Raw genomic sequence first — 12,928 nt, forward strand, 5'->3', positions numbered from 1 at the left:
CTTCCCCTTGGATCCTCTTGGTATGGAAACGATGAACAAAAACACGATTAAACCCGTCACACCAAACTTTTATTTCAAACACTAGTGTTTATTTCAAACACAAAAAGTTTAGGTGTTCTTGCCTTTGTGTTGACAACACGTAGGTAAGTAAAATGTTTGAAAAACTTTATTAAGTACAGAAAACAAAATAGTAACGTAAAATTTTCCCACAAATATTTTTTACAACTGTAAATCCAGAAGTGAAACGTTAAATTTCTCAATTCTGATGGAGTTTGCGACTATGCGTTTCTTGGGTATTTTTATTTCTGACTTTTTGAAATCTATCACACACTAAATATTACGAAACTAATTACGAAATCGAGATATTTGTATTAATTTTTCGCATTTAAAATGTGTGTAGTGTTATTATATTTGTGCAAAAATAAAAAATGAAATGATATACATTTTTTTAGGTAACTTTATTAGCTTTTTATTAAACATAATATAGAATGAAAGTACATCTAGACAAAAAGACTTACGTTGTAAATAGCAAAAACAAATCGAGTACAGTAGCAAAGCGCAAAGCTGTATATTAGACCAACATTGTGGCCAGTGTAGATATGTACAAAAAACCTCAGGATAACCCTGGTCGTTCGAGGAAGTCTTTCATAATCTTATACCAACTGGTAAACGGAATAAGCCGTTCGAGTCTTGTTCCCTTTCTGTCGTATCCTCTATCAAAAATGGAATTACAAAAAATTTTCCAAAAAAATATGCGTCCTCAAGCATCATTTTTAGTATTAATATTATTCCTGCTAAAACCACAAGCTAAAAGGTGGAACAATCTTAACCAATCAAAAATCAACTAATTTCGTATGGATTAAGAAAGTTCAAAGGATCGGGTCGATGAATCTAAGCCATAGTTAAAGTACCAGCGCCCATTCCAAAACCAACTCCCTTCGGTCCAAAATTTCTTCCGTAGCAACCTCGGCAGTAAATTTCGCCATCGGGGGCGTCGTTTTGGTTGGTTGAATCCAACGAGCGCTTGCATTCAACACAAGAGAAGCATCTCTTGTGCCAGATACCATTTTTGCTGATCATTTGCTCAGCAGCGTAGACGGCGTAGCCACAACGACGACACCCTTGACCAGGGGCGGCTTTTGGCCCACTGTTGGGTCTGATATCATTGTGAATTGCTGCAGGAGCACCATCAGCACAAACCAGGGTTGGTGTGTGACCAAAACCGAACCCTTTAGGACCAAAAAGCTTGCTGTAGCAGGCCCTGCAGTGGATCTCACGGTCAGGACCGTCACAAGCTAAGACTGAATCGAGAGGACGATGACATTCTGCGCAGTTGAAGCACTTCTTGTGCCACATCTAGAAAAAAAATTATTTGTTTTGGAGACAAAATGAATGAAGGTTGACGTACTGTTCCTTTGGCCAGTTGTTGCTCGGCAGCAAAGACCATTCCTCCACATCGGGGGCATCCTTGTCCTGGAGGAGCCTTGATAGAGGTCGTATCGGGATTATAGAAAGGTCGTGATTGCGAAATTTCATCTTCGCTATAAGGGAAATATTGTTGAGGGTTTGTAAGTGTCAAAGTTTGAGTATATTTACGTTAGCCCATCAGTCTGAAGAAAACCTGAACCACAAGCGAAACCGTATCCATGAGGGCCCCACTTTTTGCCATAACAGGTTTTACAATAGACATCGCTATCAGGTCCATCACAAGCGATAATCGAGTCGAGAGTTTTTTTGCAATCCTTACATTTGAAACATTTACGATGCCAAGGTCTTCCTTTCGCGAGGACCTCTTCGGCGGCAAATACTACACCACCACAACGGGGACAACCTTGGCCTGGAGGAGCTTTGATGCAAGCGGTGTCAATAACCGTGGTTTTGGGGGCAGCATCACTGAAAGGTCAGGTTTTAACCTCCAGGTAGGTCTAGGTTTGGCAATGTATTAAAAGGGCTTTGCGGAAAGCAGGGTTAGGCTTATGACAGAGGTGCAACGTTGACGTTTACAACATAGTAAGTACCTCTGCCAGTTAAGATCCAAAGCATCGCACATTAGTCCAAGAAAAGTACCGCCAGCATGACCGATTCCTCGAGGACCAAAGCGTTGAGCATAGCAAGCTGTTGAAATATATGGACACAAAATCAGAAAATGCAGGCAAAGAGCTTTGAAGGGAAGAAAATACCAACCTAACGGCGTAACAATCGCTTTGAAGGGTGCCACCACCTTGGCCGTAACCATATCCTTTCGGTCCAAATTTCTTTCCGTAACAAACTATAGGACAACACAGTGTATCATTCAAAGGCCACAAAACATATATTTAATAACACATGCTCAACACTAGTGGCCTAACTTGTAAAAATTGAGTACAATGTTAGGCCACTTGTGATTTTGTGCTTGACGCACCTTTACAGTAAATATCCTTGTCTGGACCTTCAGAAACATTAACAGAATCCAATCCTTTGTTACACACGGCACATTTGAAACAGGTTTTGTGGAACGCCTAAACATAGAAAAAAACCATCTAAGACATTGTATTTGTCATGCTACATGAAACACGTGACAAAGGGGGCACACAAGAGGTGCATACCTCTGCAATAAACTTCCCCGTCTGGTCCATCACAATGTGATGTTGAATCCAACCATCGGGAGCAATTATTACAACGAAAACAAATTCTGTGCCAACCCTAATCATATTTTGTTAAAAATATTTTCTTGTATTTAAAAACTTACTCTTCCTCTTGCTAACATCTGTTCGGCAGCGTACACGTAACCTCCGCATCGTGGACATCCTTCGCCTTCGGGGGCCTTTGCGATGGCTTTTGGCAAAAGGGGGGCTCGAGAAACAACAATATCGTCGCTAAAAATAGAAAACGTTTTCAGATTTGAATAAAACTATTGTGGAGTAATATAACAAGTTCTGCGGTTAACTGTACAGAAAAAAGCGTGTAATTGCGTTGAAGCGCTGTTGCCTAAAAATATGAGCTAATTAACCAATAAAAATAGAAAAAGAAATGAGAAATTGTAATGAGAGAAGGTAAAGTCGGTCCCGATGAATTGAAAACCTACAACTACTGTGATACTTGAGGGCACCTTCCTTATCCCATCACTGGAGTTAGGGAAGGAATGACAACTATGTTAATAGCGAGAAGAGCAGATTGCCTTTAGCCATGCTTAAATCATCTATTGTCTCACCGTTCTTCACGCAGCTGCTGTGTGTGGGGGAGTGAGTTAGAAACCGAAACCTATTTCACTTTTAGCGAGTGTTTTCGAGGTGTGATTTGAAACGAATTGTAATTTTTGACGTGATTTATTACGATTCAATTATTACAAAATAATAATCGAATTGTTTGTACCATGTAAAACAAATTTTTATAAACAGTAACCTATTTGTTATTGTAAAATCTATAAATATAACACAACATATAATTAATTATACGTGGGATGGAAGGAGTAGGTTTTGTGAGGCGGCGATGGTGGTTGTTGGTGACAAGGCCGCTCTTCTGTCCCTGGCTGATTCCTTAGGAGCTACGATAGAGAAAAGGGCCACGTCATGCTTTGGTAAACACTCAATACAGGATGTTATCAACTCGGCATCGGCTTCAACCAAGCAACACTTCTGATTAGCAAGCAAATCAATAGCGTCGCCATCAGAAATGTTAACTTGCACAATCAGGCACAACGACAAGATAAGGAAAGCCCTCAAGTAAACAAGAAGATCGTAGCCTTTACCGATACCTCTACTGTGTTCTTTTGTGTATAGGGGTCAACAAAGGAGGACCAAACACTTACCCTTGTTGGAGATGAGAACCAGTGTCCATGCTAAGACAACCGGCACCACCGCCAAAGCCGTAGCCTTTGGGTCCGTACTTGCGGGCGTGGCAGTTCTTGCAATACAATTCGGCTTCGTGTTCTGTGCAGTTGGTGGAGTCCAACATTTTGCCGCAAAGGCCTAAAATTTCTTTAAGTAAACAATATTACAAAATTTTCAAAATCTTACCGCATTTGAAGCAGGACTTGTGCCATTTGTAACCGCCAGCTACACGTTCTTCAGCGGCGTAGACGGATTTTTGGCACTTGGGGCATTTCGGGTTTTCGGCAGGCTTGAAAGGCATCTTGATCTAGTCGACCTGAAAAAACAAAAAAAATTGAAGCTTATAAATTAAAACCAAAGACTTGAACTCGAATTTTTTTTCAAAAAAAAGTCAAAATATGGCGCCGAAATGCATCGGTGCACCTCTCGCCTCTTATTAGGTCAACTGGCTCGGTTCCAATGGCGTAATACTATGACGGCGGGTTAAATTTAGTTCTGGCTGAGTGCCAGCGGCGTCCGTCGGTTACCAAATAAGGGTACAGGTGTGATTAAAAGCGGTTAGGTTTGACACTTTTTGTCACTAGATACATATCACTTGAACACTCGCGTACCTGGTCGGAATCGTACAGTAGTCGGTGGAGAGGTCCTCAATGGTGTCTTTACACTACAACCACTGAAATTCGAATGCCCGCACCAGGTCCTCCTAGTCTATAAAAGTGCTTTTGCACACGACCCCATGGATATCATGGAGGGGTACGACACATCATAGTGGAATATGCTGGGAATAGCCTTTTGAGCAGCGTTCTATTTTCGGTGGATGCAAGGATGACAGATGGACTTTTTCGATAAAATCCACACCTTTTGCGGAAATTTGATACGGCCATACCTGGAGAAAAAAATGGGGGAATGACGTCGCTTGATAAATATATGCTGTGTTAGTCATGACACGGTTTTTCCTAGTCTATGCGATATTTGGCAACGACTTATTGTTGTGCTTTCTGTGATACATCACGAGCTACGTTCGCACACGTGAACAAACGCATTTTCACGCTAAAGAAATTTTATTTGTGAAAATCTTTTCTGTGAAAGTGGTGATTTTTGCAAAAAAAAACAATAACAAAGTGACTTGAACTGTTTATTTTGTTATCAAAAATACAATACAACTGTGAAAATTGCATTTTTATCTAATTTATTTAAACCTCAATAAAATAACATTTACAAATACTTATATTTAAATAAATTTTGGATGATTTATAGCTGAATGTTTTTTAAACTAAATTTACGTAAGTAAAATGGAGAATTTTGAATCAAATATGCTGCATTAAAATTTTATTACTCATCTATTTAAAGATTTAGAAACAAATAAACAAAACTACTATTTTATTTATTAAATATTATTTTATTTATTCCACAATTGAGTACAGATTAAAGAAGTATGAAATTGTGTTCTATTTAATGTTAAATATTACTGTTACTGTTATTTTTTGGTTAACAAAACGTTCTACTCCTCTTTCTACTCAAGCAGAAACGCTCAGTCATCGATTAAGTGCATTGTGCTGCTGCAACACTGTTACCATTTTCCGTAATCATTTTACAATTAAAAAAAATTAAGTCATTACTTACTATTATACTTACATACATATTACAACAATATATACTTTTCTCTTGTGACCTATTATGTGGTTTAAAAAAAATATTAGTGAAACGGGTAAGTAGGTATCAATAAACATTGTTAAAAACAAATCTATTAGTTAATTTTTTTTCTATAAAACATCAATACGGTTTTCACTTAAAAAAAAAATGTTTAGAAACTAATCTTGTAGGTATTTTGTATTTTAAAATCTGAATTATAAATTTTAAATTTTAATTACGAATTTTAAAACCAAAAAGTGCAAAATTTTATTTTTGTTAATTTTTTTGCAATAAATTTAAAAGATTTAAGGTTTTAAGAAGATAATAGCTAACAAAAATACGTTTTTCCAACACTGTTATACTGTTTTTATCGTGCATTTAAGCTTATTTCTTCTGTTTGTCGTTAATAGGTATACTCTTTTCTATATATGTCTATGACAGTATTTTATAATATTTTGACACTATACACTTTTCTTGGTATTTTGTCTATTTTGACAAGCTTTTTTATAATTTCTAAATTTAATAAAATTTTTGATCTAATATTAGTGTTGGAAAAAATTTTGAAGATACTACGAGTTTTATAGTTTAAAAATCTCGGACTACAACCTCGATTTTTAAACTATCTATAAAACTCTTGTTGTCTTAATAGCTATTATAAACTTTTGAATCGTTTAACTAAATTTGAAATACTTATTTAATTATTTATTATTTTATTTTGTACTCATTGTTAAAGAGTGCTTTTATCTACTTATTTCACTAGATAAAGTAGTCTTCTATCGTCAAGTGAAATAAAGTAATTTTTATCTACTGTTTATATTTTATCAACTAATTTCAGTAGTCCTGCATCGTCTAGTGAAATAAAGTAATTTTTATCTACTGTTTATTTTCAAGAAATTGTGGTAGATGAGTACAAAATAAAACGAAATATTGTACACGACTATGAAGATTGTTTATCTACTCGTGAGAAAAGTCTACTCATGACTTCGTCACTCGTAAACTTAACCTTTTCCCTCCTAGATAAACAGTTTCTTTATTGTCTTGTATGATAAATAACTATTATTGTGGAGTTAAAGTAAAATTAAGCAAAAGTGGATAGGATCTCACAAAATCTATTTTGTTTTGAAATTCACTGTAAAGTCAAGTTCAATATCGATATAAGTTGAATATATTTATGTGTTTTGTAAAATTACTCATGGAAAATTTCTAAGCTTATATATAAATATCTTACGTCCACACCTAGTTTAAAAAACTAAAATATTCCACATGTGGCTGAAGTACTTTTTAGAAAATTAATTAAAATGCTGCCAAAAATCCATGACAAATTTACCAGTAATTTGTAAAAATATCAAATTATATTTTGTAATCGTTTAGTTGATGTATTTTTGGAAAATTATATTTAATAAAATTATGTAAGTGTCCTAGAATTTAAGTAAACAGCGCGTCCTCACAATCAGTTTTGATCATCATTACGCTATTTTTTTATTTTGAGAAAAGTGTGGGTACATTATAAAATAGCAATAAACGTCTCATTCACTTAAAATCCAGATAAGTGTCTTTCTTTTTGAAATTTATTGCAATGTCGGTGTATTTTTACCAAAAGGCAGGTGCTAAAATAATTATCGTCTGAAAAAGACAGTATGGTCACAGTTTGTTGTAAAACTGTAGAGTGGTGTTGTTTTGGTGCCCACGCAAATTCGTTTAGTCAAAAATAAAACTCATGTCTTGCTTATGAGTCACGTTTACGTTAAAAACCGATAGAGAAAAAGCTTTTGGCACTCGTTTTATTATTCATATTCTAAAATTATATCAAATGTGATACAGAAAAAGCGAGACTTTTGAGACGGGTTTTACCATAAGCGCGGCCATGAGATTGGCGAGGGGTGCCATTGCCAACAATTTAATTGGAAGGTCTTGGTGATAAATCATCGACAGTGCCTCCACGAAATCTAACTCCGGCGAGTTTTATGAGTTCGCAGCTGAAAATAAGCATTGACTTAGTTTTTAGATTTTTTTTTCTTTGATGATTCATATATATATATTACAAATAGCTTTAATAAAAATTTTCAGTTTTTGGAAATTAGTGTTACTAGTTCGTTGACTTAATTTCGGTGACTGGTATATTTATACTTTGGTAATTAATTGTTGTAGTTATTTCAGTTGTTACTATTTCAGGAATTTCGAATGCGCCTCGCGTAGAATTATTACAGTTATGTAATAATAAAATTGAATTATTTGAAGATTCAAAGACGAGATTTATTTTGCGAATTTTCTAAATTTAAACACATGTGGGCGTCTAACATATGTGAAAACTGAAATTTTACATGTTACATATGCCGTGAAATAAGGTATAAACATTTCACTTAGTGTTTACCTACACTTTACAAAAATGTAAACATTATATCTATGCTATATAATAAAGATTCGTCCATTCTTAAGAAAACATCTCAGTCACCTATAGCAAAAGAAAAAATAAGAAAATAAAAAACGCAGTAAATATCTGATGTTTCGTAATTGTGGTTCATCGAGTTTCAGTTTTTATTTCACAATTTCAGGAATTTCAGAAAGTGTGTTTAGTCTCTTTCTACAAACTGTCTAAACTTTCATTTCCTTACACTTTTCATCAAAAACATTTAAAAATTAACCAAACCTCAGTTTGTTTCAAATAATTAATTCTTGTTTCTTCAGATTCGCTTTTATCTACTGTTCTCACATTTCTAAGAATTCAATTAAAAAAATATGATTAGGTACTCCAATATATTTTTTTAATGTAATAATTGAATTATTAGATAAAAACAAGTCTGAAAAAAGAACAAGTCTTTTTAATTAGTTTTTAAAAGCGTGGTTAATTTTCTAATAGTCGTTTTGGTCTAGTTCAAAGTTTCAAGAATAGGTGCCAATTTTTTGACAAATTTGATTTACAGTAGATTAAATTTTCCGATTTATATATTTTCTTGTGTTCTAACCTAATTTTATTACTAGAGTTTTTAAATATCTGAGAAGCTAACCGAAAAACATTCATACACCAGCGCAAAAGTGTCATTTATAATTTTTATATTAAAACATTCTACAGGTATTTGATCAAGTAGGTATTTTTAGGTGATTTTTTATGTAGTAATAAATTATATTTTGATATTGTGACAAGTTAATAGTTTTTTTTTACTTATAATATTTTTAGTTCGTTTAGCTACATTGTACCATCTTTATAATCTATCTGTTTATCTTATCTAATCTTTACAATATATATATATATATATATATGTTTCACATTCTTATCAGTATTGTTTTAAACAAACTGATATAATGGCTTCGTTTAATAAATGGCGAAATATAGTTTTAATAAGCGCTGTAGTTTTGCTACTCTGCCAGCAGGATTCTGCTGCTGAAAATTTGTGTCTTTGTCCAAGAGTTTTTTCACCGGTTTGTGCTTCAGATGGTCAAACTTACTCCAACAAGTGCGTCTTCGACTGCGCATTAAAAAAGGGTTCTTTGGAAACGCGATCAAATTTGAGGATTTTAAGAAGTGGAGAATGTTAAGAGTAAAGCGCTATTATTTATAATTATGCTGATGTAATCTGCTATATATGTAACTATAATAAAATTGATTGAAGAATATTTATGGGTATTTTTTCTTTAACAGAAATTTATCTACCGGTTCTTGAGACAGATAAATTGAATGAATCTATTGCTCAATTAATCTAGTTAATCTTGATTGTCATTATCTGTCATACGATTAAAGTCTAAAATTCTGCTAAATTTATTGTGTTATCAACATGGGATATTTTGGAATTCTTGGAAAATCGTTGTTGTTGTTTGCTCTGCTCCTGCTTTGTCGACATGGAATCCTCGCCAAGAAACGTTGTGTTTGCTCGAAAGCATTTGCTCCAGTATGTGGTGTGGACGGAAATACCTACGCTAATAAGTGTCTTCTTAAATGCAGATTAAGGGAAAAAGAAGAGAAATTTGAGAAGCTCTGTAATTTGCCTATGTTTCAGCATTTCTTTGAATGTACAAATCTGTAATTTGTAAATAAACATACTGTTCTGTTTTGTTATCTTGAAAATATTTTTTTAACTATGTAATTAGAACAGTTGAACAGTAATGAGGTTCTTTGAAATTTACGGTGAACATTTAGTATACCTGGGTGATAAAAACATGTAGTCGTAATTGAGTAGGTATAAATTTTTGCTACAGGCGGTAGAACCTTGTACTATTTAAAATTAGCTGAGACAATAAAAATTGTTTGATGGATTTCTTGGAAATTTAAAAATGTGACTTTAAATATTTGTTTTTTTAAAATCTAACAAGAATAAATAAACCATTTCTATTTGTCAGATTTGTCTAAAGAATGTGTAACCAAATAAAATGTTTGAATTGCTAATTTTAAAATAGAATGGTATATAAAACAATATAGTATTTCCTTTTTGTTACCGTGAGAACTTAAACGGCAAGGGCGAATCCAAGAATTAATTATGAAGGGGTAAGGGGCATCCAAAGATTTTTTGAGAAATACTGAACAGTCGTGAATCAGAAAAGAGAAAATAAAGTTAATTTTTGCACCTACATTTGAGGAAGAACACAAATTTTCGTAAATTTTTGTCTAAACAATGTCAAAATTGACAACTGAAATTCCCTGTAGGCATGGAATCAAAACCATAAATCTGTTCTTGTTGAACGTATTTGAATAGGATAAACATTTAGGTATTAAAAGACAGTTCGTTTTTCTAGCAAATGTCTTTTTTCGAAATTGAAACGTATTAAGTTTTGTAATTGATCACTTTGTCAGCTAGCGGTCCAGTATAGAGCTTTATTTTCTTCATTACTGTATAATATACATATATTTTCTTATTGTGTTGCTCATTGTGACACCAAAATCGAAAAACATATTTATTTTTTAATTTAAATAGGTGATAGACACACATCTAAAAGAAGATTTGATTTTTGAAATGACGATTTTTAAACAAGTATTTGTATTTATAAAAACATATTATAACAAAGCTTTGTGTAAAGTGAATCTAGACACATTTAGTGAAACCGAAAGCTATTCGACACTACCCACGATGTCAAAGATGTCTGGTTTTAAAAATAGTTGAGATATACAGATGTTACTGGAAAATATATTTAAAATATCATGGAATTTTACACTGTTTGTAGCTACAAAATTTATAAAAAAAATCTCCGGATTGTTTCAGTAAAAAAAAACTTACTTTTATTTTCTTTCAAATTCTACATTCCAAAATTAGCCGACTGAAGTGTAACTAATTTTCTGATAAAGAATAAACTAATATTTGAAAAATACGTATCGAATAATCTAAAGCATTCTGAAATTATTTGAAATTCTTAATTATTTAATTAAATATCTAGTAAGTAGTGTGCAGTAACGTATGCTGCCATCTGCTGTGAGGTTGAACAAAACGAGATTAAGACACTGCAGAGCTGTGCTACAGAGAACATTTAGAAAATGTGCAGAAATCCCTTATCTAGAAGCCAGATTTCTAACAGAGTAATCGTCGAAAGAGGACAGGGAAGAATGAAAATTAGTTTTGTTCTCTCGATTTTCCAAAAGGTGGCAATAATTACAGTGACTATATTAGAGTCACTGTAGCACTGTAGGGTCGCTACAGTGACTCTAATATAGTCACTGTAGCAATAATTAGAGACCCTTTAAGCAATAATTACAATATAATCAAAAGAACTAGAATCCTAATCACCAAAAATAATCTGACACAAAATTCAAACTCGCAGTAATGCGGGAATTCTCTAATAATATTTTTTTACACTCTACAGTGTTTTTTTCAATAATCTTTGTAAATTTTATTATTTTTATTTGATTAATTAACAATATTTTAGTTTATACTTTTAAACTGTGACAAAAAAGAATATAGACCTAAATAACCTTTACCTACAACCTTCATAAAAATTTACCCAACTTTAGTCAATTGAGAATATTTTTTCGTAAAGTAGTATATACCTGCAAAAAACTGAAAGTTGAACAAAACCATCTATTTAATTAACTTGGGATGAATTTGATTTATAATGATATTAATTAGTCTCTATGATAAAAAAAAATATTAAATATAATATGTATTTTGAATTTTTAGGGAGCTATTTACAAAATGCAAAATTAATTTTTAATTTAGAATTAATTCTAATTAAGTTGTCATTTACTGTGCATTGCGCCAAATTAATCGCGAATTAAAATTAATTGCAAGTATGTAGCAGATTTAAGATAATCATCCTTGAAGCCGTCAATATGTGTTAAACGTAATTTATAATTCTGTCTGCACTTTCTTAGCAACAGTTAAAAATAATTTCACTCAGCTAAACAAGATTTAACTCGTTCAAAATGCACAAACACTAAATTTAAAGTTACAAAATCATACAATTTAGAATAATTTACACTTTGTAAACAGTCAGCCATATATTTCTCAATATACTACATGAACTAATTTATATAAACCTGGAATAAATTAAAGTCAGTGAATATTTTCCAATCTAAAGGAAATATTTCCATTCTATTTATAAATTTCATGAAACATGACCGTGATGCGTCCTCAATATTTATGGAAATGTATCAAAATTAGATCCACCCACGCCCTTTTAACATGAATCGCAAAATTTTCTGCGACCGTATAAGAGAAAAAAACACAGGTTTATAAATAAATAAATAAATGTATTAATAATTTTTATACATTATATAAGAATTTAAATATAAATAAAAAACGTATCTTGTGGAAATATACAGGTACAAATAAATATCAAAGTGATTTACTTTCCAAGGATAATTTTGCGGCCAGCGCCGATGTTTTGTCCTGCTTGTGTGGCGCCCTTGTTTTGACCAGCTTGGAGCCCAATAATGGACTCTCCAGCCCTCAACTGTTCCTCAGAAAACTCGCGTTTGTTCTCATCGGCGGGTTTGGGGCCAAGGTAGGGTCCTTTCCATTCAGGGTGCTTGTAGGTGGTCCTGCCCAACGCAAAAATGGTGTTTGTGACCTGGCCAATGTCCTTCTTTTCCCACAAGTCTACAGTTTGGAACACGTCAACGTCCGCGACTCCGTAGGCTTTGAGAGCAGCCTGGAAGCTATAACAGACGTAGGAAAATTTTTCTCGATTTTTTACTAACTTACTTGTTGATATTTTCCATCATTTTGAATTGGCCTCCAGAGGTGTTGATTTTGGGGACGGCGCCGGGGGAGAGCTTGTTGATGAGTTGGCACAAAACGGTTCCGTCGCGGATAACATCTTCGTAGAGCTCACCTGGAGGGAATTTGGCGCCGAGAACTGCTTCAATCCATTCTTGCGCTTCTTTATCTTGTTGGGGGTTGCGCTTGGCGGCGATTTTAGCGCGAACTTGACGTTCCAAAGACATTTTGTTGATTTAGTGTTGGTTTTTGAACCTATGCACTAAGTTAAGAGACTGAAGGTGCACGGCGTCGGTACGCTTATATAGGAGAACGTGCTGAGGTTCCCACCATAGCGTCGTGACGACA

The 12,928-nt window shown here is 33.6% G+C and overlaps 2 protein-coding genes across 7 annotated transcripts; both read right to left on the reverse strand.

The window, feature by feature from the left end:
• Positions 1-439: 439 nt before the first annotated feature.
• LOC123005476 (muscle LIM protein 1-like) lies at positions 440-4,571 on the reverse strand. Of its 6 annotated transcripts, XM_044399257.1 has the most exons (10): positions 4,421-4,571; positions 3,996-4,125; positions 3,788-3,947; positions 2,729-2,855; positions 2,402-2,498; positions 2,191-2,269; positions 2,019-2,093; positions 1,597-1,893; positions 1,409-1,541; positions 440-1,356 (listed from the first exon to the last, which is right to left on the reverse strand). In XM_044399257.1, exons 2-10 carry the CDS (start codon positions 4,108-4,110, stop codon positions 892-894), a joined length of 1,548 nt encoding a protein of 515 aa, XP_044255192.1. In that variant the 5' UTR covers positions 4,111-4,125; positions 4,421-4,571; the 3' UTR covers positions 440-891. The 6 variants fall into 6 exon arrangements, 5 of the variants coding, with proteins under 5 accessions (XP_044255192.1, XP_044255189.1, XP_044255188.1 ...); XM_044399254.1 differs by lacking the exon at positions 2,019-2,093 and having other exon boundaries at positions 2,185-2,269; XM_044399253.1 differs by lacking the exons at positions 2,191-2,269; positions 2,402-2,498 and adding an exon at positions 2,586-2,682 and having other exon boundaries at positions 2,019-2,115.
• Positions 4,572-12,090: 7,519 nt separating this feature from the next.
• On the reverse strand, positions 12,091-12,849 carry LOC123005144 (muscle-specific protein 20). The gene is made up of 2 exons (XM_044398777.1): positions 12,566-12,849; positions 12,091-12,519 (listed from the first exon to the last, which is right to left on the reverse strand). The coding sequence occupies exons 1-2, from the start codon at positions 12,805-12,807 to the stop codon at positions 12,207-12,209; spliced, it is 555 nt and encodes a 184-aa protein (XP_044254712.1). The 5' UTR covers positions 12,808-12,849; the 3' UTR covers positions 12,091-12,206.
• Positions 12,850-12,928: the final 79 nt, after the last annotated feature.

Source organism: Tribolium madens, unplaced genomic scaffold (genome assembly GCF_015345945.1).
Source record: "Tribolium madens isolate multiple individuals breed KSU strain unplaced genomic scaffold, Tmad_KSU_1.1 Scaffold_20;HRSCAF=117;Tcas5.2_LG4, whole genome shotgun sequence".
Classification (NCBI taxonomy): Eukaryota; Metazoa; Arthropoda; class Insecta; order Coleoptera; family Tenebrionidae; genus Tribolium; species Tribolium madens.